General features: G+C 46.1%; 1 protein-coding gene across 1 annotated transcript in view; it reads left to right on the forward strand.

Annotated features, from left to right (window-relative positions):
- Positions 1-27,938, forward strand: part of CFAP46 (cilia and flagella associated protein 46) — a 253,776-nt gene that overhangs the window by 7,967 nt on the left and 217,871 nt on the right. Inside the window, exons 3-8 of the mRNA XM_066601014.1 lie at positions 1,460-1,591; positions 6,776-6,840; positions 16,981-17,145; positions 19,314-19,437; positions 20,511-20,605; positions 25,160-25,273. Coding sequence (XP_066457111.1) covers positions 1,460-1,591; positions 6,776-6,840; positions 16,981-17,145; positions 19,314-19,437; positions 20,511-20,605; positions 25,160-25,273 — 695 coding nt within the window. The remainder of the gene's footprint in view (positions 1-1,459; positions 1,592-6,775; positions 6,841-16,980; positions 17,146-19,313; positions 19,438-20,510; positions 20,606-25,159; positions 25,274-27,938) is intronic.

The raw sequence follows: 27,938 nt of genomic DNA on the forward strand, positions 1-27,938 counted from the left end.
TTGAAGATTACCTGGTTTCTCTCACTGAGAACAATCACACTATATTTTTTTCTTTTAACATCCGTATTAGTGATGTGATTTGTGTGTTTTTGATTTTAATAAATATTATTATTTTATTTTTGTTAGCCCCAAACTCCTTTTTTTGAGGTTTTGCCAGTGTTTTTTATCCACGCAGCGCTCCTCCTGGCCATCGGTAGTACAGGGAACTGAATCAAAACTTGGTCCCGTGCATAGCAGGTGGCCGGGTCGCCACCGTGTATAGAAAGACTGTGAAGCACTGAATCAGCACTATGGCCCCTTTATTTTTAGGATCGGTGGGAGTTAGATCATAAAATGACAGAATATCCTAGTGATTGACCCTCACTTTATAAGATGGAAATAAGCCCCTTAACTGGTGATATAGTTCAGTATGGCTGCATCTAGTGATTTCACTTTCTGTTATCCACTTTGTAGCATGTGTCATATTTATGGCAGTCAGAAACGCTATCTTTCCTCCTTAGGGAGAGCACCTATACGGTGAGTGAGGAGACTCAAAAGGCCATTCATACTCCTCTGGGTAATATGCAAATAAGGGAGATGGAATAAGGAATGCTGCCTTCCAATAGGTGGCACTGTGGAGGTATTATTCCATCTCCTTTATTTGCATATTTATGGCAGATAATGTATGTAGCAGGATCAAGCATTGTATATTACAGATATTTCAGCATCTAGGAACAGAGATAACCCCAATCCAGAGTGTTTACTTCCTTAGATGCCACAGTCAATAGTGACTGCAGCATCTAAGTGGTTAGACAGAGAGAAGAGAGCTCCTCTGGTCATCCAATTAGCACCCCTCCACCCAAAAAAAGCATTGCTGATTGCCGATTGGTTGCCACCATAAACCAGGGCATAATGAAAGCTCCCCGGTCTGCCATCTTAGTACTCCTATGATCCGCAGAGGAGTGTTAACATGTCACATGTTACTCTACAGCAAATACTGTGAAAATGAAACCCAAAAAAGAATACCCCCACAAATTGCAGAATTGCTGTTTTATCCTTTCCCCCATTAAAAATACAACTTGCCCCACAAAATCAGGCGTTCCTATGGCTATGTCAACTACAAAAAAAAAATTATGGCTTTTGGAAAGCAGGGATGAAAAAGTGAAACAAATCACCACCAAAACTGTCTGCACCACCAAGGGGTTAATGTGTTATTTATCTGAATTCTGCCCGATTTGCAGGTTAGATCCTCCAAGTAATAATGTGATAAAGTGACCTTTACCAGTTATTGTTGTGCCTGCTCGTATTGATCGCGCACTGTCCGAGGTGCCGACCACATCCCCGCGCTCGTCTGGCTGGGATGATTCATTTGTCCATAGGCGCCGGGGTTTTGCACAATGTGTATTTTTTTCTGTAAAATAATTGCTGCTCTTCTTGAAACTGTAAAATAACTTTTTTTTCCCCTTAATTGACTTGACAGCTTGGAAGTGCGGCAGTGAGCAAAACCTGTCTACAAATGTATTTCAAGAGTCAACCTCCTCCAAACCAATTTTTAGGACGAGCGTTTCTCTGCCAAGCTCAATTACACAATCCGAAGTCTCCTAATAATGTGGTATAAGCCCATTTATGTTCCTTCTACAGCAACTTGTATGACGATTAAAAAAAAACATTGCTTGCATTCTAGTACAATAATCTGACATTAGATTAGTCAGTCTTGGAGCATCAGCTCACATCTCCAGCTTACCTTCACACAGTTACTTTGGCCTGTAACTTCCTCTGAACTAGGCTTATCGAAGACATATTTATGTACCCCGTTTCCCCCAAAATAAGACCTATCCTGAAAATAAGCCCTAGCTTGATTTTTCAGGGTTTTTGGGGAGGCTTGAAATATAAGCTATACCCCGAAAATAAGCCCTAGCTACATTACATAAAAAAAGCAATACATTGCCTAGCAGGCTCGATCCAGGTCCCTCTCGCTGCTCTTCAGAGCTCCAACGCTCTTCTTGCAGTCCTTGGCCGCCCTCAGAAGAACACTTCCTGGTAACGTGATTCATAAATCCCACCTCCAGGAAGCGATGGCTGTGATTAGTTCATCGAGCGCTGCATTGCTTGGCTGAGCAGCGCTCAAGAACCAATCAGAGCCATTGCTTTCTGGAGGTGGGATTTCTGAATCCCGTAACTAGGAAGTGATCTTCTGTGGGCGGGAGGGACCTGTACCGAGCCTGCTAGGTAAATATAATAAGACATCCCCAAAAATAAGACCTAGCACCTCTTTTGGGGCAAAAATTAATATAAGACAGGGTCTTGTTTACAGGGAAACACAGAAGTTCCACTTGATTCAATAATAAATCAATCTTTAGGCCGCCTGCACATGATTGGGTTGGATTCCGCATACGAGATCCCGCAGCGGAATCCGACCCTGTGCCCAGCCGGTGACCCTGCGTACCTGTACTGATTCTTCTTATTCTGTACTGCGGATGTGCGCAGTACAGATTATGCCGTGCCGTCGCTAGTTGATGACACGGATCCCGCAACCTTCACACAGGGATGTTTGCTGTAGGGCTGCAGGCCAGGCGGCTTCCATTGACACTGGCCCTATTGGAAACAATGGGCGATATCGCAAAAAAAAAAAATGGACGTACTGCGACTTTTTTTTTTCTCCCTGCAGCATCGCAGGAGTGAACACATCCCAAATGAGAATGAAGCCATTGAAATTCATTGGTTTCACAATCATGCGTTTTCACAAGTAACCACCTAGTTTTGTCACCAGTGTAAAGGCCCCTGTAGTCCCTCTTGACTTCCGAAACACATTTTAACAATTTTTCCAATTTTAGGCCCTTTTACATTGCCCGATATTAGCGTTAAATGAGCACAAATAATCAAGATAGTACATATGTATTTTGCATGTGAGAAAGCAGTAGCATGTAGTGTGGGAGCGGGTATTTTTAAGTACTAGAGATGAGCGAACGCGTTCGTCCGAGCTTGCTATTCGTGCGAATATTAGGGTGTTCGGGATGTTCGTTATTCGTAACGAACACCATGCGGTGTTCGGGTTACTTTCACTTCCTTCCCTGAGATGTTAGCGCGCTTTTCTGGCCAATTGAAAGACAGGGAAGGCATTACAACTTCCCCCTGCAACGTTTAAGCCCTATACCACCCCCCTGCTGTGAGTGGCTGGGGAGATAAGGTGTCACCCGAGTATTGAAATCTGCCCCTCCCGCTGCTCGCTATGGATGCATTCTATATGCGCTCAATGGGGCCAGCGGCAGCAGCGCTGACCCCATTGAGAACATATAGAAGACAAATCCTTCTTCTCTGGCACAGCTGTAACAGCTGTAGCAGAGAAGAACGATGTTTGCCCATTGAATTCAATGGAACCGGCAATACAGCCGACTCCACTGAATGCAATGGGCTGCCGGCGATCGCAGGATGAATGGTCGGAAAGGGGTTAAATATATAACCCCTTTCCTGCAATTCATCCAGAAATGTGTTACACTAAAAATATATACCGGCGTATAAGGCGACGGGGCGTATAAGACGACCCCCCAACTGTCACCTTATACGCCGGTAATACAGTGGAGCAAAGAATAAAAAGCATTACTTACGTTTTTAGATGATCTGCGGCGCTCCTGCAGGCTGTCACTCCCTCCTGGTCCACGGCAGACAAGCTTTCTCCACGAAAGACTTTAAATCCCTGCCTCCAGAAGCACATGTGCCTTCAGCCAATCACAGCCAATGACAATGATGTCATTGAATGGCTGTGATTGGCTGTGTTTCTGGAGGCGGGGATTTCAAGCCTTGAAATCCCCGCCTCCAGAAACACAGCCAATCACAGCCATTCAATGACATCATTGTCATTGGCTGTGATTGGCTGAAGGCACATGTGCTTCTGGAGGCAGGGATTTAAAGTCTTTCGTGGAGAAAGCTTGTCTGCCGTGGACCAGGAGGGAGTGACAGCCTGCAGGAGCGCCGCAGATCATCTAAAAACGTAAGTAATGCTTTTTATTCTTTGCTCCACTGTATTACCGGCGTATAAGGTGACAGTTGGGGGGTCGTCTTATACGCCCGGTCGCCTTATACGCCGGTATATATTTTTAGTGTAACACATTTCTGGATGAATTGCAGGAAAGGGGTTATATATTTAACCCCTTTCCGACCATTCATCCTGCGATCGCCGGCAGCCCATTGCATTCAGTGGAACATGCTGTATTGCCGCTCCATTGAATTCAATGGGCAAACATCGTTCTTCTCTGCTACAGCTGTTACAGCTGTGCCACAGGAGGACGATCTTTATGCTGACAGTGGGGGGGGGGGGGGGGGCACTCTTGCCGCTATTGTGGCTTAATAGTGGGACCTGTGAACTTGAGATGCAGCCCACCATGTAGCCCCTCGCCTGCCCTATCCGTCACTGTGTCATTCCCATCACTTTCCTGAATTGCCCAGATTTTCACACATGAAAACCTTAGCGAGCATCGGCGAAATACAAAAATGTTCCGGTCGCCCATTGACTTCAATGGGGTTCGTTGTTCGAAACGAACCCTCGAGCATCACGGGAAGTTCGTTACGAATAACGAACACCCGAACATTTTGGTGTTCGCTCATCTCTATTAAGTACTCATGGGGCACCGCCTCTGGGACACCCATATATCAGCAGACTGGGGGTTTCCTTGACCCCAATGTGGCGCTCCACAGTAGATGAGGTATTGCTGTCCCCATTGCAGTTCCATGGGAGTAATGAAACTTTTTAGCAACCATAAGGCCTTAGTCAGACGGGCGATTTTTCGCGCGATTTGCGGATCGCATGACGGATGCGCATCCGCAAATCGCGTGACCGGTGCGCGCAAGTCGCCCGAAAATCTGCTCCTAGCCGCGTTTCATTAGAAACGGGCCGGAGCTGTCCAGCGCATTGCATTCAATGGAGACGGCAATACAGCCGTCTCCATTGAAAGCAATGCGCTGCGGGCGAGCCCGGGATGAATTGTCGGTAAGGGCTTAAATATATAAGCCCTTCCCTGCAATTCATCCTAAAATGTGTTAAAATTTAAAAAATTGTATACTCACCTTCTGCCGGCAGCCGGAGCTCCGTGCGGCCGTCCTGCAGTGGGTGTGAAGGGGGTGTGAGTCAGACCTGCCCCCTGATTGGTTCAGCGCTGAGCCAATCAGAGGCATGCCTCACTCACACCCATTCATGAATTCATGAATGGATGTGAGTCAGACCTGCCCCTGATTGGCTCAGCGCTGAGAGGCAGCAGTCACTCACCCATTCATGAATTCATGAATGGGTGTGTGAGTGTTTTCAGCCTCTTATTGGTCAGGGCTGTGACCAATCAGAGGCAGATCATTCAGCAGGCGGGGATTTTAAAGCCCCGCCGGCTGAATAGTGCCAAGAAGCAGTTCAGGAGAACTGACAGCGGCCGCGGCTGGACTCCGGCTGCAGCGGAAAGGTGAGTATCCATTTTTTTTTTTACTTTAACACATTTTAGAATGAATTGCAGGGAAGGGTTTATATATTTAACCCCTTCCCGACAATTCACCCCGCGCACGCCGGCAGCCCATTGCTTTCAATGGAGCGGCTGTATTGCCGCTCCATTGAATTCAATGGGCAAACATCGTTCTTCTCTGTCACAGCTGTTACAGCTGTGGCAGAGAAGAATGATTTGTCTTCTATATGTTCTCAATGGGGTCGGCGCTGCTGCCGCCGGCCCCATTGAGCGCATATGGAGAAGAGAACAGGAATCGCAGATAGGTGCGATCTGCGATTTTTTTGTTCTATAATTTATCGGATGAGCGCATAAAACGCGCTCATGTGTCCGATACCATTGCAAAGCAATGGTTTTATAAAATCGCCGGACGCATGCGCATGCGCAAATCGCGCGAAAAATCGCCCGTCTGACTAAGGCCTAACCCACATGCAGAGAGACACCTGCATGCAGGTTCTCTTCTTTTCTAGAGCCTGAACTGCGGAGAAGGGAACCCCAATTCTCCCAAAAGTCCTGACAGTAGAACTGGTATCTATCACACAGTTATAGTGTGTACTTTTCTTACACCAGAAATGCTTCAGATTATAATCCCCTCTTAACTTTTATGCTGACCTGGGAGGTGGTTCAGTGTGGCCCCTGGACCAAACAAAGTTGAGCACCTCTGCATTAGACCATATACTGTAGTGTTCTCTCCATTATGGGGGGTATGGGATAAGTTTACAATCCTGCAATCCTATAAACTACTGACGGCGCATAGTAATATAGCAAACATTGTACAAAAGGACACCCTCTGCAGCACTAGTAAGCTCAGTTCTGCTACTTCTGATTGTACAGTACATTACATCACACCACACTGTATGGTATGTGTTAAAGGGGTTTACCATGCTAGTTTTATTAATGACCTATCCTTAGGATAGGTCCCCAATAATTAATCAGTTGGGGTCCACCCTTATGAACCCCAGATGACCTGCTGTCTGGGCGCCCACTGTCACCAGCATAATACAGAGTACAGAACGGAAGCAGATAGCTCCGACCCCTATATAGTGTCTGACCCTGGTAATTGCAGGCACAGATCTCATTGATTTTAATGGAAGCTGCAGCACTACACAGGGTCGGCGCAATCTGCCTCCGCTCCATACCCCGTCTTTTGTGGTGACAGTAGGCGCCCAAACAGCTAATCAGTCAGTGTTCTGAGCGGTGGACCCCAGCCAGTCAACTATTGATGACCTATCCTGGGGATAGGTCATCAATTAAAATAGCTTGGAAAACCCCTTTACACCATTTGTGATAACCGCTGTGTTTTTCTTTCCTTCAAGGAAGAACTGGAGAAGTCGGTGGCGTATTATCTAAAAACAATTGATTTTGCAAAGCAGCAAGAGAGGTGAGAGCTGTAATGTTGTGCTGTATGTATTAAGGTGCGTTCACATGGATCAGATCTGGTGCAGCGGACAAATCCATGTCAAAATCTGCCCCAAAGGTGGGGATTTTGATACAGATCTGCGTCAGAATTCATACCTTCAGTTCTGTTTCATTGAGGGGTGAAGTGTGCTGTGCATCCGTGTTAAAGTCTGCGTCAAAAGCATGCGCCATATTTTTTTGTGGATCATGTATATATATACAGATATACCCTGATGAATCATTTTAATTTACTGAAAGGAGAAATGCGGATTGTTAAAAAGGTGATGTAATCCTGTATTTGTGTAATGCTGTATAGCAAACATTGTAAGGTGGGGTCGCTCTTTTTAGGGCGGGTGCTCTACTTGAAAAGTGGACAAGCAGGTCTGCAATAGGGAAAGTGCTCCATTTTTCTTTTGATCTCCTCCTGCTGACCCTTATCTCAGGGTGATCGTGTTGTTTGAACCATGTGTAATGTAATTCACCCCCAGATTGTGATATTTTTTGTCCAGCTGTATGCCCTGTTCTGATATTGTATTAGTGATTTGCTGTTGTATATATATCGGATTGGCTGTTTTCAGCCATGCATGCTTCAGCATGTATCTGAGTGTTCTTTGGGTCTGGCTATTGATTAACCCCTTAAGGACCAGGGTGTTTTGGTCCTAAATGACCAGTTACATTTTAGGGATTTTACCCATATAGTGGTTTTACTGCCCTATTTTTTTTTCTTCAGCTACCAAAATTATGTTTGCAGCTATTTATTCCTGGGACATTATATGACCATTTTATTTATATATTTTTTCACAGATTTTTTTTTTTTATTGGAGTTTAAAAAGGTAGAAATATTTAAAATATTTAATATTATTTTTTTTATGATTTTGTAGTTATTTATTTTTATAATTACTATATTTATGCTACGATAAAATATGGTAATGGGTTCCACATTTTGCTTAGAATGTTTTAATATATAATATATATATAGTTTTGGGTTACAGGGCACATATGGCGACGGTTTTGGTTGGCATCGGCGGTGGGACATTTCCTTTTCTTGTTTTTGTATATATTTCTTTTTATTCTGTAATTTTTTTTTAAACTTCTTTTTGTAACCATTTTATTTTTACCATCTATGTCCCCCGTGATGTCCTATAAGACCTCTGGGGTCATTTACATTGTGTAAATATAAATTATATAATGTAAATGTAATGTAAATATATTGTGTAAATATATATAAACTTTTTTTATATTTTTCCACTGTAGTTGGGGCATCCATAGGAGTCCCAGTTACAGGGGAAAACATCCCCCTGTGGTGACAATAGTCACTATAAGAGCTGGTCTGTGTCTGCCAGGACCCTGCAGTTCTGCTGTGACAGGGGCACCCGGCAGTCACATGATGGCCCATATGGTGCCTTCACTTTTCTCCTCCGGGTCCTCAGCTGTGACTAACAGCTGGGGATCCGACCTGCTCCTGCTTAATTGAAGGAGTAGAGGTTTTAATCCCACCTCGTACTTCTGCTTTCGGACGGGATTAAAGCCCAAGATCATGCCCCGTATATTTACCGCGCTTGGTCCTTAATGGGTTATTGGTGACATAGTTTTATGCACCTTAGCTTTTTAAATGTATAATGAATAAAAGTTAGACTTTAGTGGTGAGGATTTTAGTTATGCTGCTGTGATATTACTTACTTACTTACACAACAACCAATTGGAATTATATCCCACAGCTTTATTGAATCACATATGAAAACACATAAAAGGCAGCAAATAACACTCACTGATCAGCCCCATCTCGGGTAATAGAAAATGCCAACCAGTAACGTTTCACATCATAAATACTGACATAAAGTGTATTAACTAGAGATGAGCGAGCACCAAAATTCTCGGGTGCTCGTTACTCGGGACGAAATTTTCGCGATGCTCGAGGGTTCGTTTCGAGTAACGAACCCCATTGAAGTCAATGGGCGACTCGAGCATTTTTGTATATCGCCGATGCTCGCTAAGGTTTCCATTTGTGAAAATCGGGGCAATTCAAGAAAGTGATGGGAACGACACAGCAACGGATAGGGCAGGCGAGGGGCTACATGTTGGGCTGCATCTCAAGTTCACAGGTCCCACTATTAAGCCACAATAGCGGCAAGAGTGGGCCCCCCCCCCTCCCAACAACTTTTACTTCTGAAAAGCCCTCATTAGCAATGCATACCTTAGCTAAGCACCACACTACCTCCAACAAAGCACAATGACTGCCTGCATGACAATCCGCTGCCACTTCTCCTGGGTTACATGCTGCCAACCATCCCCCCCCCCCCGCATGGCGCAGTGTCCACAGCGCACACCAAAGTGTCCCTGCGCAGCCTTCAGCTGCCCTCATGCCACAGCACCCTCATGTCTATTTATAAGTGCGTCTGCCATGAGGAGGAACCGCAGGCACACAGTGCAGAGGGTTGGCACGGCTAGGCAGCGACCCTCTTTAAAAGGGGCGGGGCGATAGCCCACAATGCTGTACAGAAGCAATGAGAAATATAATCCTCTGCCACCGCCATCAGGAGCTGCACACGTGGGCATAGCAATGGGGAACCTATGTGCCACACACTATTCATTCTGTCAAGGTGTCTGCATGCCCCAGTCAGACCGCGTTTTTTTATAAATAGTCACAGACAGGTACAACTCCGCAATGGGAATTCCATGTGCACCCACAGCATGGGTGGCTCCCTGGAATCCACCGGTGGTACATAAATATATCCCATTGCATTGCCCAGCACAGCTGAGGTAATATCATGTTTAATGCAGGTGGGCTTCGGCCCACACTGCATGCCCCAGTCAGACTGGGGTTCTTTAGAAGTGGACACATGCAGTTACAACTCCGTGTGGACCGACAGCATGGGTGGGTGCCAGGAAGCCACCGGCGGTACATAAATATATCCCATTTCAGTGCCCATCACAGCTGAGGTAACGTCCGATTAAATGCAGGTGGACTTCGGCCCACACTGCATGCCCCAGTCAGACTGGGGTTCTTTAGAAGTAGACACATGCAGTTACAACTCCGTGTGGACCCACAGCATGGGTGGCTCCCTGGAACCCACCGGCGGTACATAAATATATCCCATTGCAGTGCCCAGCACAGCTGATGTAACGTCAGCTTTACTGCAGGTGGGCAAAAAATTAATTGAATTACACTGTAGGCGAGGGCCCCAAAAAATTGGTGTACCAACAGTACTAATGTACGTCAGAAAAATTGCCCATGCCCAACCAAGAGGGCAGGTGAAACCCATTAATCGCTTTGGTTAATGTGGCTTAATTTGCAACTGGGCCTGGAGGCAGCCCAGTTAAAATAAAAATTGGTTCAGGTGAAAGTTTCAACGCTTTAATGAGCATTGAAACGTAAAAAAATTGTTTACAAAAATTATATGACAGAGCCTTGTGGGCCTAAGAAAAATTGCCCGTTCGGCGTGATTAAGTGAGGTTTCAGGAGGAGGAGCAGGAGGATGAATATTATACACAGATTGATGAAGCAAAAAGGTCCCCGTTTTTGATGGTGATAGAGAACAATGCTTCCATCCGCGGGTGCAGCCTACGTATTGTTTAGGTATCGCTGCTGTCCGCTGGTGGAGAAGAGAAGTCTGGGGAAATCCAGGCTTTGTTCATCTTGATGAGTGTAAGCCTGTCGGCACTGTCGGTTGACTGGCGGGTATGCTTATCTGTGATGATTCCCCCAGCCGCACTAAACACCCTCTCTGACAAGACGCTAGCCGCAGGACAAGCAAGCACCTCCAGGGCATACAGCGCGAGTTCAGGCCACGTGTCCAGCTTCGACACCCAGTAGTTGTAGGGGGCAGAGGCGTCACGGAGGACAGTCGTGCGATCGGCTACGTACTCCCTCACCATCCTTTTACAGTGCTCCCGCCGACTCAGCCTTGACTGGGGAGCGGTGACACAGTCTTGCTGGGGAGCCAGAAAGCTGTCAAAGGCCTTAGAGAGTGTTCCCCTGCCTGTGCTGTACATGCTGCCTGATCTCTGCGCCTCCCCTGCTACCTGGCCCTCGGAACTGCGCCTTCGGCCACTAGCGCTGTCGGATGGGAAGTTTACCATCAGTTTGTCCACCAGCGCCCTGTGGTATAGCATCATTCTCGAACCCCTTTCCTCTTTGGGTATGAGAGTGAAAAGGTTCTCCTTATACCGTGGGTCGAGCAGTGTGTACACCCAGTAATCCGTAGTGGCCAGAATGCGTGTAACGCGAGGGTCACGAGAAAGGCATCCTAACATGAAGTCAGCCATGTGTGCCAGGGTACCTGTACGCAACACATGGCTGTCTGCACTAGGAAGATCACTTTCAGGATCCTCCTCCTCACGCCATACACGCTGAAAGGATGACAGGCAAGCAGCATGGGTACCCTCAGCATTGGGCCAAGCTGTCTCTTCCCCCTCCTCCTCATCCTCCTCATGCTCCTCCTCCTCCTCCTCAACGCGCTGAGATATAGACAGGAGGGTGCTCTGACTATCCAGCGACATACTGTCTTCCCCCGCCTCCGTTTCCGAGCGCAAAGCGTCTGCCTTTATGCTTTGCAGGGAACTTCTCAAGAGGCTTAGCAGAGGAATGGTGACGCTAATGATTGCAGCATCGCCGCTCACCATCTGGGTAGACTCCTCAAAGTTTCCAAGAACCTGGCAGATGTCTGCCAACCAGGCCCACTCTTCTGTAAAGAATTGAGGAGGCTGACTCCCACTGCGCCGCCCATGTTGGAGTTGGTATACCACTATAGCTCTACGCTGCTCATAGAGCCTGGCCAACATGTGGAGCGCAGAGTTCCACCGTGTGGGCACGTCGCACAGCAGTCGGTGCACTGGCAGATGAAACCGATGTTGCAGGGTGCGCAGGGTGGCAGCGTCCGTGTGGGACTTGCGGAAATGTGCGCAGAGCCGGCGCACCTTTCCGAGCAGGTCTGACAAGCGTGGGTAGCTTTTCAGAAAGCGCTGAACCACCAAATTAAAGACGTGGGCCAGGCATGGCACGTGCGTGAGGCTGCCGAGCTGCAGAGCCGCCATCAGGTTACAGCCGTTGTCACACACGACCATGCCCGGTTGCAGGCTCAGCGGCGCAAGCCAGCGGTCGGTCTGCTCTGTCAGACCCTGCAGCAGTTCGTGGGCCGTGTGCCTCTTCTCTCCTAAGCTGAGTAGTTTCAGCACGGCCTGCTGACGCTTGCTCACCGCTGTGCTGCCACGCCGCGCGACACCGACTGCTGGCGACGTGCTGCTGCTGACACATCTTGATTGCGAGACAGAGGTGGCGTAGGAGGAGGAGGGTGGTTTAGTGGAGGAAGCATACACCGCCACAGATACTAGCACCGAGCTGGGGCCCGCAATTCTGGGGGTGGGTAGGACGGGAGCGGTCCCAGGCTCTTACTCGGTCCCAGCCTCCACTAAATTCACCCAATGTGCCGTCAGGGAGATATAGTGGCCCTGCCCGCCTGTGCTTGTCCACGTGTCCGTTGTTAAGTGGACCTTGGCAGTAACCGCGTTGGTGAGGGCGCGTACAATGTTGCGGGAGACGTGGTCGTGCAGGACTGGGACGGCACATCGGGAAAAGTAGTGGCGACTGGGAACTGAGTAGCACGGGGCCGCCGCCGCCGTCATACCTTTGAAAGCCTCTGTTTCCACAACCCTATACGGCAGCATCTCCAGGCTGATAAATTTGGCTATGTGCACGTTTAACGCTTGAGCGTGCGGGTGCGTGGCGGCGTACTTGCGCTTGCGCTCCTACACTTGCGCTAGCGACGGCTGGACGGTGCGCTGAGAGACATTGGTGGATGGGGCCGAGCACAGCAGAGGTGAGGGTGTGGGTGCAGGCCAGGAGATGGTAGTGCCTGTGTCCTGAGAGGGGGGTTGGATCTCAGTGGCAGGTTGGGGCACAGGGGGAGAGGCAGCGGTGCAAACCGGAGGCAGTGAACGGCCTTCGTCCCACCTTGTGGGGTGCTTGGCCATCATATGTCTGCGCATGCTGGTGGTGGTGAGGCTGGTGGTGGTGGCTCCCCGGCTGATCTTGGCGCGACAAAGGTTGCACACCACTGTTCGTCGGTCGTCTGCACTCTCAGTGAAAAACTGCCAGACCTTTGAGCACCTCGGCCTCTGCAGGGTGGCATGGCGCGAGGGGGCGCTTTGGGAAATAGTTGGTGGATTATTCGGTCTGGCCCTGCCTCTACCCCTGGCCACCGCACTGCCTCTTCCAACCTGCCCTGCTGCTGCACTTGCCTTCCCCCTCTGAAGACCTGTCCTCAGTAGGCGTAGCAAACCAGGTGGGGTCAGTCACCTCATCGTCCTGCTGCTCTTCCTCCGAATCCTCTGTGCACTCCTCCCTCGGACTTACTCCAATTACTACTACCTGAGTGATAGACAACTGTGTCTCATCGTCATCGTCCTCCTCACCCACTGAAAGCTCTTGAGACAGTTGCCGGAAGTCCCCAGCCTCATCCCCCCGACCCCGGGAACTTTCCAAAGGTTGGGCATCGGTCACGACAAACTCCTCCGGTGGGAGAGGAACCATTGCTGGCCATTCTGGGCAGGGGCCCGGGAACAGTTCCTGGCAGTCTGCCTGCTCCTCAGAATGTGTCATTGTAATGGAGTGAGGAGGCTGGGAGGAAGGAGGAGCAGCAGCCAGAGGATTCAGAGTTGCAGCAGTGGACGGCGCAGAACTCTGGGTGGTCGATAGATTGCTGGATGCACTTTCTGCCATCCACGACAGGACCTGCTCACACTGCTCATTTTCTAATAAAGGTCTACCTACCGCGTGGACCCATTAATTGTGAGATGAATGTGGGGACGCCAGAAATGTGCCTCTCTCCTAATCCCGCAGCAGTCGGCTGCGATACACCTGGATCAGGAGCTCGGCCTGTGCCCACACCCTGACTTGGGCCTCCGCGTCCTCGCCCGCGTCCACGTCCTCTAAGCCTACCCCTACCCCTCAGCATGCTGTATTACCAGTAGTGCAGAAACAGAACGCTGTAATTAAATGTGCCGCTTATTGGCCTGTGGTTGGAGGCTGACTTCCCTTACGGAACGCACAGCAGAGCCAGGAAACAATTTTGCGCACGCCTGTAGTGAGATGTAGGTGCGTATGACTGAGCTAGTGGAATTCACAGCGCAGAAGCAGTCAAGTGGCCAAAGGCCAGTAGTAGGCCTTAAGTATTTTGCTTCTATTTTTTTTAAATGCTGAGGTGATACAGCAGACAGATACTGTAGGCAGCGTATAATATTATGTATACTGTTTCCCTCTGGCGGGATGACGGCGATCATGTAACAGAGACAGCAGATCCAGGAAACAATTTTGCGCAAGCCTGCTGTAACGCTTAGCTGCGTATTAATTATGACTACTACCCCCAGCAGATAGATACTGTAGGCAGCGTATAATATTATGTATACTGTTTCCCTCTGGCGGGATGACGGCGATCATGTAACAGAGACAGCAGATCCAGGAAACAATTTTGCGCCAGCCTGCTGTAACGCTCAGCTGCGTATTAATTACAACTACTACCCCCAGCAGATAGATACTGTAGGCAGCGTATAATATTATGTATACTGTTTCCCTCTGGCGGGATGACGGCGATCATGTAACAGAGACAGCAGATCCAGGAAACAAGTTTGCGCAAGCCTGCTGTAACGCTTAGCTGCGTATTAATTACGACTAGTACCCCCAGCAGATAGATACTGTAGGTAGCGTATAATATTATGTATACTCTTTCCCTCTGGCGGGATGACGGCGATCAATTTTTTGGAAAAAGCCCACTGCCTATATAGCCTGAATATCTGTTTCCCTGCCTCACCAGTACTGGCCCTATACTCTGTACAATGACTGCAGACTGTGGACGCAATGCTCTGCACGGCCGATATACAAAAAAAAAAATTGTGCAACACTGCTAAAAGCAGCCTCAACAGTACTGCACACGGTCAGATGTGGCCCTAAGAAGGACCGTTGGGGTTCTTGAAGCCTAAAATAACTCCTAACGCTCTCCCTATAGCAGCTCCGGCACCAGCAGCACTGTCCCTGATCTCTGTCAGAATGCATCTGAGGCGAGCCGCGGGAGGGGCCGATTTATATACTCGGGTGACACCTGATCTTGCCAGCCACTCACTGCAGGGGGGTGGTATAGGGCTTGAACGTCGCAGGGGGAAGTTGTAATGCCTTCCCTGTCTTTCTATTGGCCTGAAAATCGCGCTAACGTCTCAGAGATGAAAGTGAAAGTAACTCGAACATCGCGTGGTGCTCGCCTCTAGTAACGAGCATCTCGAACACGCTAATACTCGAACGAGTATCAAGCTCGGACGAGTACGTTCGCTCATCTCTAGTAATAAACATTCCTACCAAATATGTCAGCACTTCTAAATAGGTGAAGAGGAATCAATATTGGTTGAAGCCAAATAAGGAAAAGATTGACAAGACTGTTACAAGTTTCGCCCCAAGCTTCTTTTTTTCTTTCTTTCATTGGCTTCAACCAATATTGATGCATCTTCACCTATTTAGAAATGATGACATTTTTGTTATGAATGTTTATTACACTTGATGTCAGGATTTGTTTCTACTTTATGATATAAAACGGTATTGTTTGGCGTTTTATAATATCCAAAATGGGTCCAGCCAGTGAGTGTTACTTAGGCTGGCTTTTTATGTAGTTTTTATCAGAGTTGAGCGAACATACTCTGCCGAGCTTGATGCTCGTTTGAGTATTAGCGTACTCGATGGTGCTCGTTACTCGAACGAGGATTAAACTGCGTTCGACCCCGCCCCAGTTTTTGGCCTCTCCCCGCCGTGACGCAGTGCGCGTCATTGGCAATTTTTTTGGCAGGCAGGAGAGAGAGATGGGAAAAAAAAGTTTGACACCCGGCGGGCCCCATACAAAAATGCTTGAGTCTCCCATTGTAGTCAATGGGGTTCGTTACTCGAGTAGAGCTCTCTAATTTTACGAAAAGCTCGACTCGAATAACGCGGACCCGAGCATTTGGGTGCTCGCTTATATTTTTATGTGATTCCATAAAGCTTTGGTATATATTTTCAATTAGTTGTTGTTTGTGTTGTTTTTTAGGTGTATAAATAGTATTGTATTACACACCTTACTCATTATTGGGTTGCCCTCCTTTTTTCTTGTAGTTGTTATATGATAATATTCGCTGTCAAAGCTTATCTGGGTCTGCTAAGCACCAGCAGCACTGCCATGCCAGCAGGCACCCGATGTTTGTATGATCATCAGACCTGATAGAGGCCTTATTTTAGGGCTTTTACAGTAGGATTTCCTACTGTTAAAAAGTTGCGTTTTCATGCGATGCAAAAGAAAGAAAGGCTCTATAGGGAAACATGGGCTACAAAACACAACAAAAAGTGGCAATATTCAACAACCTGCATGTAGCAGCCTACAAAACATCGCTAATGTGAAGGAATCCATAGGAAAGCTGGGCTTCACATACATGAGATTTGTAGCGCTGCCGCATCCCAAGAAAATTGTGTGATTTTTGTCGCCCGTGTGAAACCAGCCAAAAGCTCCATTCCTCCGGCTCACAGACACAGATTTCATCTCAGTAGTAATAATATATAGTACTATCATCTGTCAGAGGGGTTACTAGTGCAGGGAATCAGTGCTGATGGGCAGAGAGGAAGAAGAGCATTGCAGCACATCACAAAGCACCAGTCATGTTAATGATTGTTACATCTGTATTTTGTTATCTTATATCAAGAAGTAAATGCCACAGAGATTAAGCACATTTTTTAAGACCCTCAGACATGTGATAGTGACATGTCTGAAGTTTTGATGGTAGGGGGTCCATGCACTGAGACCACCCACTGATCGCTTAACTGACCTAGCAAAAGCACTTATCTGAGCAAGGTGCCCACTCAGTGCAGTGTATGGGCACCATCGAAAGTCTACGGAGTCCGTACATCTCTCGGGGTGACAGCCAAATGAGCACAGCATTCGGATGAGCACTTGTTTTAGGAATAGGTGGGGTCTCAGCATCCAGACTCCTACCGATCACAACATCTGACGGGTCACTATCTCATGTCAGGAGTGTAATTCTACGTTAAATATCACGCAGCGAGTCTTCTTGTATAAATGACCGCCCATAACAATCATGTACTTTCTCATTCACACAGGTATCATTTCCTGGTGTATAATGCTTCTGTCTTATACCTGCAAACGGTGCGTCCGTTTTTGAAGCCTGGAAGTCGTCACCTCCTTATTCCCAGCCTCGTTAGTATTGTTAAGGCGTTGGGGGAAATCAATGATGCTGACAGCAACTGGAGAGCAGATCTGATGCTGTAAGTCATCCTTACACCCTACTTTGTGCATCAGCAGGGAGAAGAATTTCTCTTTTCTATGATTCTGCCCCTGTAAAAGGCATTTTCTATTGGATACACAACAGAATTGTGTTTGGTGGCACTTTGAAATACATACATTACGAATACATCGCTAGAAGGATGTGAGGATATGGCGCAAGACGTTGGAGGACTTTGGTGTCAAAAGTAATTGGTAGATTTTGATGTAGATCTGCAGCAGACTTCATCCCTCCAATTGAAAGGATGGAACCTGCTGTGGATCTGCGTCAAAATCCACACCAAATGGTGCGGATTTTGACGCAGATCCCCTTTTAAAGTTGTGACTCTGAGCTGTTCATGCTACTATAGCTGATCCCCATTCAGGTGAATGAAACTTAGTTGCAATACCACACACTGCCAATGTACAAGAGTGGTGCTGTTTCTTGGGAAAAAAAACAGATTTATTTTACTACTGGACAAGCCCTTTAATATAAAGTACAAATAAATAGTATGCATTATGTCACGTCCATTCAGTCCTGCTGGTGGAACTGATTAACAAATACAGAGGCTGAGTATAGAGAGGCTGCATGACGTTTTCTCCGCACAGGACAACAGAGATACCATGGGAGTTAAATAGTATAATGGACAGAGGTAGCAAACAGAAGCAATAGCTTTCTTCCGCTTTTTCTTCCCTTGAAGGAGTTTTCTACTGAGTAGAGCACCTGCCTTGAAAAGGGCAACCCCACAGCTGGGACCTAACTAAATTCCCAAGTTGTTCCTGTAAGGACGGCTTCACACAGCCGAGAAACTCACGCAAGATTTGTGTGTTGCGAGACTCACAAATCTCGGGGAAATATAAACCCCATTATTTTGCGATAATAGGTTTCCCATTAAAAATAATCGGAAACGCTTTGCCAATCCTCTAATGTGACTGAAAGCCATGCTGGGAGATCGCTAATTCACAGAAATGATGGGAGGTGTTTTTGACAGAAAAACGCCTTGCATTGGCATGAAAGTGCGGGCTGCTGAACGCAATATCACCCGTGTGTAGGAAGCCTAACATGGTGAAAAGGGAAGATATAAGGCAAGCGTGGGATAGAAAAGAGAAATTAATAAACCTAGGACAAAGTTTGCAAACAGCAAATAAAGTCCAAAGTCAAAGAACAGAAGGCACTAAGACATAAACACACAAGTCCTAGTCTGAGTCTCAAGGACCAAGGATACCAAAGTATAACAAGAGCAAAGCTAAACCTTGAATTAAGGAGGAGCTGAAATAAATATCCTAAACGAGTTACTGATAGGTTGGCTGGGACAATAGACAGCCAGCCAATCAGCCACTTAGCTCAAAGACAGATGGGAGATTTTTTTCCCTCTCGGCGTCCAGCACTGAATGACACCGTACAGGCACCAGTAGGCCATTCATATGGTCCACCACCGATTTCATGACGTTACCCAAAACCTGTGCCTGCACTTGGAACCAATTGCCTCTGTGACACATAATGACAAGTCTGTGTACATCATTCAGTTAATATTAGGAGCTGTCTGGGATGTTATGGTCACAAGAATATGATATTCTGACATTCCCATTCACCATCTCATTCAGATCAGCCCTTTTTGGAGGGTAGTGCTATAGGTGCATGCTGGGGGCGATCCACTATAATCACTGGGTGGCACCTGGAATTACTGTTGTTTCACACAGGAAGTCCAGTTTCACCCGGCAGCTATTGGCGATGTGCATATGGTTACAGTAGCTCAATCACAGCATGTAAGGGCACCCTCACCCCTAAAGCTAATTGGGGAATTCATACTCCCCCTACTCCATATTTCACAGTTCTCTAACTGGCCGGATATTGAATTGCAGGGTAGGCACCCATAAATGGCACTGCATACTTTTCCTGAGAACGGGGCAAGTTTCCCACCTTCTCAGTTGATCTCGGCAAGGCAGATCAGTACCTTTCGTGAGAGAACAAAATACAAGTCCTACGTTGGAGTCAGTGAAGATCCATACCCTCTTCAATCACCCTTTACCAAGACCTGTATCAAATGTGGCTCTCAGCTTTAATTTTTTTGGCAGAATGCGGATCACATTGTATTGCCCAACTAACCTTTCAAAAGTGCCATAATGCAAAACATTGTTACAAGTGACAAATTTTTGTGTCTTTTTTTTTTAGACAGTTACTAGAATGTTTTTTGGATGGCCAGAAAATGAAGGACACCACTGACTGTGCTGCTATGGCTACTGAGTTCATTAAAGCCAGCGCTCCCAACAAGTACCCTATGCTGTTCGCTAAAATGGTAAGTGCATGATCCCAGTATACCGTGTTGGGTAGACAAAGTACTTTATAGTTTGGAACTTTGTTAGAGAGAAGGTGACACAGATGTAGTAAATTTAAAGAGCCACTTCGGCAAGAACACATTTTTCCATCCCTGCCCTCCCCACCTGATTGCTGTCACATTCTGGATGCCTTCCATATATATTTCAGCCACTTCCATGCAGCCCAGCCTCCTGTCTGATACTTATCAGGCCCCATCTTGATGCCCATGATACATCAGCATAGCACAACAACCTTTTGTATTCACCTAAATAAAGTACAAACCATAATTATACAGTTAGGAAGATGAGCTGTGCTCTCCTTCATTATAACTGTGTGACAGGAGCCTCTGCTTATCAGCAGGAACTGTGCTAGGAGTTTTTGCCCCTCCTGAAGAGCTTGTGTGGTACAGTCCATGGAATGTTATCACACGGGAATCAGGCTGAAGTCTTAAGAGAACATAAAGCCAAGTAATTCTCAGGGGATCCGAATGAGATCACATGATATCTAGGATAGTAGGTCATACTAGTCGACCTATATGTACCCTACATAATAGGTACATAATGCATGAGAATAGAAAATCACCGGAGTTGCTCTTTAACTTGAGATGTGTCTCCATAGTTACAGACTACAAATAAGTCTATGTAGTCTGCTCCTGCTTTATCGCTTCCATCCATCCACTACATCTTGGCAACCAACCGTCAGTAGGTCAGTACAGAGTTTGTTTCTACACTGGTTATGCCCTGCCCAGCAGAATATATTGAGATTTGGGTTTGCAGATTGAACACATTCTTCCTTTAGTACCTCTGGTAAACAGGTCATATTGTGTTTCCCAGGATCTCATGTAGTAAGCATTTAGAGGTGGCCAGCTCATGTGAATGTGGCTTTAAGGATGTTTAATAAAATGTGATTTCTAGCTGAAACGGTGCTTCTTTCTAATCATTTATGTAAATCGCCTCTATCCATGTGACTAGTCAATTAGATCTATACATGTAAAGTGCATTTAATGTTTGTTCTGTGCCTGCAATGAATAATGGATTGTTATCTTACATTAAGGTGCATCACAAATTAATTGATTCTGCTAAAGCAGCTAAAGAAACCAAAAGTTCAGCAACTTTGTCAGTCGTCTATAAAATTCAGAAGCTGAGATCGTAAGTAGGAACTTGTTTCTTCTCATTTTCACAGATTCGATTAGGGAAATCTGAGTTAAAGGAGTGCATGAATGTTATCCGAGTTAAAGGAGCTCATGAACGGAGCTGCGGTCGGACACACTGACGCTTCATTCATTTCAGTTAAAGGGGTTTTCCGTGGAAATAGGATTGATTTCAATGAGAGCCGTGCCTGCAGTTACGAGCGCCGGCCACTACTCGGAGGTCGGCACGCAGGCTTCCCATCCGACCCCTGTTATTGCAGCGCTGGCAGCATGCGCCCACACAGCTGATTGGTTGGAGTCCCGAATGACAGACCCCAGCCAATCGACTATTGATGACCTATCCTAAGGATAGGTCAGCAATAGTATTTCCATGGAAAACCTCTTTAAGATAGCTAAGAGAGTTAAAGCGCTTGTCTATCTGTAGCATGGAGTGCTCTTTACATGCTCTAGTGCTCCTCCATTCGTGCAGGGGCCTTCTGCATTATTTCCATTCAGTGAAGTGATGGCATACTACGAGAATATGCCATCACTTCATGATCAGTAAGGGTCTGACTTTTGGGACCACCATCAGCCCTAAGAATGAAGAGGATGCAGCACTGCTTTAGCACTGCACCCCTTTTTAACCCCTTAATGACGCGGCCCTTTTTCTTTTTCCATTTTCGTTTTTTCCTCCCCCCTTTAAAAAAAATCGTAACTCCTTTATTTATCCATCGACGTCGCTGTATGAGGGCTTGTTTTTTGCGGGACGAGTTGTATTTTTCAATGGTGCTATTTAAAGTACCATATAATGTACTAAAAAACTTTTAAAAAATTCTAAGTGGAGTAAAATGAAAAAAAAATGACATTTCACCATCTTTTAGTGCGTCTTGTTTCTACAGCGCACAGATGGCAACAAAAACGACATGATAACTTGATTCTATGGGTCGGTATGATTACTATGATACCAAACTTGTATAGTTTTTTTTTACTATACTCCTCTTTTTTTTTTTCAAAGACATTACATTTTTTTCAATTATTTTCTGCCGTCATGTTGTGCGCGCGATAACTTTTTTACTTTTCCATTGACGTAGTTGAGCAAGGTCTCATTTTTTGCGTAATGTCCTGCAGTTTCTTATAGTATCAATTTGGAATGTATACGACTTTTTGATCGCTTTTTATTGCGTTTTTTCTGGGAGACAGGGTAACTAAAAAAATGCATTTCTGGCGTTCTTTATTTTTTTTTTTCGGACGACGTTCACCGTGCGGGAAAAATAATGCATTACTTTGATAGTTCGGACTTTTACGGACGCGGCGATACAAAATACATATTTTTAATTTATTATTTTGATTTTTTAATAATAGATATGGCAAAAGGGGGGTGATTTAAACTTTTACAAGTTTTGTTTTTTTTTCAATGAAAAAAAACTTTATTGATTTTTACATTACTTTGAAGCCCCCCTGGGGGACTTTAAGATGCGATGCTTTGATCGCTCCTGCAGTATGACGTAATGCTATATGCCACGCAACCTCTCTTCATACATACCCCGCGGCTCCATGACGTAAATGTACGTCATTGGTCGTGAAGGGGTTAAGTTTTCTGTTGCATAGCAGAACACCAAGGCTCCCATCTATGCAGGAAAAAAAACATGAGGGGGATGCAGCAGTTTTTCATTTGAGGTGGGGGGGTCCACATGGTCTAATTATAAAGTGATGGTTTAGCCTAGTGATTTGCCATCATTTTAAAAGTTGGTAATACCTAATCAATTGAGAGGGGTCCTCCGTTCACAACTGTGATCTATTAGATAGTAAGAGGCTAAAATGACTGTTTCTCGGTCAGGAGGAACAAATGCATCAGTGCATTACATGATCAGCCCATTGCTGTAATTGTAACTATTTAATCCTCCATTTTTCCTATAATGGTACTACACAAGAATTGAACCTGCATTCAGAGCTGCATTCACAATTCTGCAAGCCTGCAGTCGAAATCTCCTACTATACTTTGCCGGCTCAGTAGCAGCGCTAAGCTGGTAAAGGTGATTTGCATTCTAGAAAGTATTGTCTTTACTCTAGTATTATTGCATAGGGGCTCAACTACGCTATTAACCCTTTGCAATCTAAGTTTGAATTCAGGGTTTCCTAGGGGTTTTTCTCTCTCTGCCATTACACAATGGCGCCATCTGCTGGCTAGAGCCAGTACTGCGGTATGGGATATGCTGGAGAGGTCCCAGATAACAGAGGGTCAGACAGTGGATTGTAAAGGGTTAAATCTTGTTCACAAGGTTTTCAGCTTTGTTCAAAGACAGAACAGAATTGTAAATGCAGCTCTGGAATGTAAGTGATAAGTAATGTAAACTATTAAGAAAACCGCTGAATGTCTTAGGCAGTATATAAACTACATTCCGGTGTTCTAAGAACTGTCAGTGTCCTGGTTGTGTGATGCAGATACAGTGTAACTGCTAGGCACGTTACAGTTACAATGTACATATCAGACCTGCGTCTTGTAAGAAGCAAGTAGCTGCGGTTGGGCATATCTGCAATCACGGATGTTAACCCTTTGAGTGCTATGTCAGTTCTCACTGCTTCTTAATAGAATGCCTGTTAGAGATGAGCAAGTATACTCGCTAAGGCACATTACTCGAGCGAGTAGTGCCTTAGCCGAGTATCTCCCCGCTCGTCTCTAAAGATTCGGGGGCCGGCGCGGGTGACAGGTGAGTTGCGGGGGGGAGAGAGAGATCTCCCCTCCGTTCCTCCCCGCTCTCCCCTGCCGCTCCCCGAATCTTTAGAGACGAGCGGGGAGATACTCGGCTAAGGCACTACTCGCTCGAGTAATGTGCCTTAGCAAGTATACTCGCTCATCTCTAATGCCTGTTTTAAAATACAATATATTGCAATACCAATGTACTGCAGTATGCTGTTTAAAGGCCCATTTACACCAGCCGAAAAATCGTTGGTCAGCCTCTTTAGCAGTTCTCCACGGGGAGTGCTGATAGCATTGTTTCCCCGTCGAGAACAAAGGATCTGAGCGCAGACAAGAGCTTCCGGCTATTCACTGCATTCAGCTAAGGCTTCACTTGCACACTTAATTGCTCTTAAGTAGCTATTTAATAGTTTATGCTAAATGTTCGCTCAAAGCTGTCACTCAAACTGTCGTTTGAGCGATCTTTGAGCAATCATCAGCCCGTGTAAACCAGCCTTAAGTCAACAAACAAGTCTCCAGTTCAAGTTCCCTATGGGGACTTAAAAAAAGTAAGAATAAATACTGTAAACTAAAGATTTTTTAATTGTTGCAAAAACCCCCTATCCATTTTAACTCCCCTTTCACAATCATTGCATAAAACCAATGTAAAAGGTTTTAAAAATATGAAAATAGGTAATGCCACACGTGTAAAAGTCCAGTTTATTAAAATACAACATTGTTCATTTTGAAAGGAGAATATCGTCATAAGAAAAATACACCAACTCAGAATTGCGCTTTTTTTGGTCACCTCCAAGAAAAAATTGGATAAAAAGTAATTAAAAATACTCATGTATCTCAAAGTGGTACCAAAAAGTACTGCAGGTCACCCCGCAAATAGTGAGACCTCACAAAACCTTATTTAGAGAACGATTCTGAGGGTCAAAATATCGACAGAAGGCGATAATTTTAAAGGTGTATGTATATATATATATATATATATATAGTTTTAAGCAGTGATACATACAAATATGACTATTTATAAATTTGGTATCACTGTAATCATACCGGCCCACAGAATAATGGACAGTGTAAAAACAAACCCCACCTAAGGCCTCATGTCCATGGGCAAAAGAACAATTAAAATCCGCAGCGGATCACCCGCACGCGGATCCGCACCCCATAGGGATGCATTGACCACCCGCGGGTAGATAAATACCTGCGGATGGTCAATAAAAGGGAATTTAAAAAAAAAATGGAGCATGAAAAAAAATGGACATTCTCCATTTAGGTGCGGGTCTTCCGGCGGGGACGGCGCCCGCGGGCTTCTATTGAAGCCTATGGAAGCCGTCCGGATCTGCAGGAGACCCGCGCCTGAATTATACTCACCTTCTCCGGCAGGATCTTCTTTCTTCGACCCGGCGGATGTGCCGAGCACATCCGCCGGGCCAAAGAAAGAAGATCTGGCCGCGAAGAAGGGAAGACCTGCATGGTCCGCAGCAGGTAAGTTTATTCTTATTTTCAGCTCTTATGTCCACGGGGCAGGAGGGACCCACTACGGATTCTCCAACAGTTGTCCTTTTTTTCCCCCCATTTCACCCCCACGCCTTAGACATTTTTACAAGTTCTCAAATATATTAAATGGTACGTTAAACGGTACCATAGAAAAGTACAACTCATCCAACTAAAAACAAGCCCTCCGGTGTCAATGTCACCAGAAAAATCAAAAACGTAAGATTTTTTTGAACTTAGGGAAGAAAAAATGAAAAAGCAAAAAGGGCTGCGGCTGGAAAGGGTTAATACACTACAGACATTGAAAGATCCTCCTGCCGCTCCTGGAATAATTCACTGCGCTGCATTGTTACTAATATGCGCACTTTTCTTTCTTCTTTATTTTAGGCAAATGGATGGCTCCTGTACAGGAAAGGACGCTTTAACAAACCTCGCTGAAATTTATAAACTCTTGGCTACTGCGGACGGCGAGCCGGCTCTGCATTTATCCACTTCGGAAAAGTAAGTTAATCTGTTCTTATGATTTATTATTCGCACTGGTGCATCAAACGTGTGTTCAACATAATAAACTGTTGTGGTAAGGACTGTTCCTCCCAAGTGGGTTTGAATACACAGACATTTCATTGTATTACTTAAAGGGATTGTCCCATGAATATATATTAAAGGGGTTGTGCCAGGAAGCCATTCCCTGCCCATGTGCTAAGTTAGAGCTTATAAATGGGGTCACTCACTTGGGACCCTACTAGAACTGCTCCCATGCTGGTGGACTATCTGTCGTTCTTTTGTTCATAGGATGGCCATTCTTGTGCATGGTGTCCTGTAAGGCCGGCTTCACACAAGCGGATTTGCGCCCATATTTGCATGCACAACACATACAGAGTAAAGGCCATTGATTTCAATGGGTTCACATTTTCATAATTTGCGCACGCATTTCAGTGGTGCAAACCCCCCCCCCAAAACGTGTACTATTTTTTGCATAGACGTCAATGTGGGGGTGCGCAATACGCAAGGAGATACGTGAAACCTGGCATAATTACGCTGGAAAAAGAACACATCTGGACTTAATTAGCCAGATGGGCTTGTTTGCTGCGCGTAAATGAACATACCTTGCAGGGGCAAAAGTACAGGAAAATACGCCAATGCGCACACAAAATAACATAGTTCATTCCACAAATACGCAGCGCTCAAGCGCACACAAATGCATTTACACTCGTGTGAAACTGGCCTGATTCTGCATTTTACACATGCACAGCGGCCCCAGTGGTGACAGTGACCCCACCAGACAGCGGCCCCAGCGGTGACAGTGACCCCCCCAGACAGCGGCCCCAGCGGTGACAGTGACTCCCCCCAGACAGCGGCCCCAGCAGTGACATTGACCCCCCCCCATTCCCCCCACAGCGGCCCCAGCGGTGACAGTGACCCCCCCCCCCATTCCCCCCACAGCGGCCCCAGTGGTAACAGTGACCCTCACCACACACACGTGGCAGCAGGGAGGGCTCTGCGCACCACCTCTGGCACGCATGCCACAGGTTCACCACCGCTGCTATAGTGTCTAGCTGTTACTGTTACATACTTGTTGTGGCACCCCCTGGTGTTCTTTTGACTCCTTCTGATAACGTCCAAGTGCTGGTGGTCACACATGCTCAGTAGCTCAGTCCCACCTTTTGATCATCCTGCACACAGGTGGTGGAGTAATTCTTGCTGTTGTATAGGCAAATAAGAATCGGTGCACTCTCCAACACCGGACACATCAGGGGGACGTTCTGAGAGGAACCATTGGCCCTCTTCACTTTGTATTTGTATTGTTTGTTCAATGTCTATGCCGAGACAGCTCTGGAAAGGACTTGGAATCACAGGACCTCCTCGATTAGAACATTGGTCGATGAATTCGCATGAGATTGGAATTTAAACATTAAATTTTAGAATTGAAGCAATTTAACTGCAGGAAATGTTCTTAAATATTCTTATTTCTGGCTATTATATGGCATTTTTCACTAGTTTTCCCTCCGCAGGCTCCATTTCTAAGTCCCAGTTTTCCCTGAGCTGGTGGGTGCAGACTAGGTGATGTCTCCATACATCATACACATAGGAGAGCAGGATCTCTTCTTCTCCATCTCTCTGTAGCACACCCCCAGAAGCAGCACTATTACACAGCAGTATCCTATCCTCTAGATATAAATCCAGCACTGCGGGGAGATAGAAGACATTCTAGAAGCTGCAGCCGCGACTCTTTCTGTCGCTCTGCTACTGTCTTCCTCCAGCAGCTTCCTCCCTCTTCCCCTCACCATAGACTTATATAGGTAGCATGAGAAGCAGCAAGCAAACACCGCCACCCCCCACACACTTCCTGTACTCCTTCTCAGTAACTCTGCTGCTAGAGATGGACTTCACACAGCATCGGGAAATGAGCAGGAAATGAAAAGGAAGGGAGACCCCTAGTGGCAAACACTTTACAGTGAGTTTTAGCACAAAAATGTCATTTTACTAGAGATGAGCGAGCACCAAAATGCTCGGGTGCTCGTTACTCGAGTCGAACTTTCAGTGATGCTCGAGAGTTCATTTCGAGTAACGAACCCCATTGAAGTCAATGGGCGACTCGAGCATTTTTGTATATGACTGGTGCTCCGCTAAGGTTTTCATTTGTGAAAATCTTAGCAAATCACCAAAGTCATGTAAAAAACACAGAAATGGATAGGGCAGGCAAGGAGCAACATGCAGGGCTGCATTTCGGGCTCCGAGGTCTCACTATTAAGCCACAATAGTGGCAAGAGTGAGACCCCCCCCACGCACTGTCAGCATAAAGATCGTTCTCCTCTGCCACAGCTGTAACAGCTGTGGTAGAGAAGAACGATGTTAGCCCATTGAATTCAATGGAGCTGGCAATACAGCCGGCTCCATTGAAAGCAATGGACTGCCAGCGAGCGCGGGATGAATTTTCGGGAAGGGCTTAAAAATATAAGCCCTTACCTGAAAAAGAAAGATTTTAGTGTAAAAAAGAATAAAAATGCAGGCATTCTCTTCAATGGAGCCGCTGCTGCTGCCGGCGACTCCATTGAAGACAATGGTCCGCTGGCACACCTGAATTCTTTTTCAGGGAAGGACTTTACATATAAGCCATTCCCTGGAAATGAATTAAAAGTGATTTAAAAAACAAAAAAAAAATAGA

The sequence above is a fragment of the Eleutherodactylus coqui genome, chromosome 4, assembly GCF_035609145.1.
Source record: "Eleutherodactylus coqui strain aEleCoq1 chromosome 4, aEleCoq1.hap1, whole genome shotgun sequence".
NCBI lineage: Eukaryota > Metazoa > Chordata > Amphibia > Anura > Eleutherodactylidae > Eleutherodactylus > Eleutherodactylus coqui.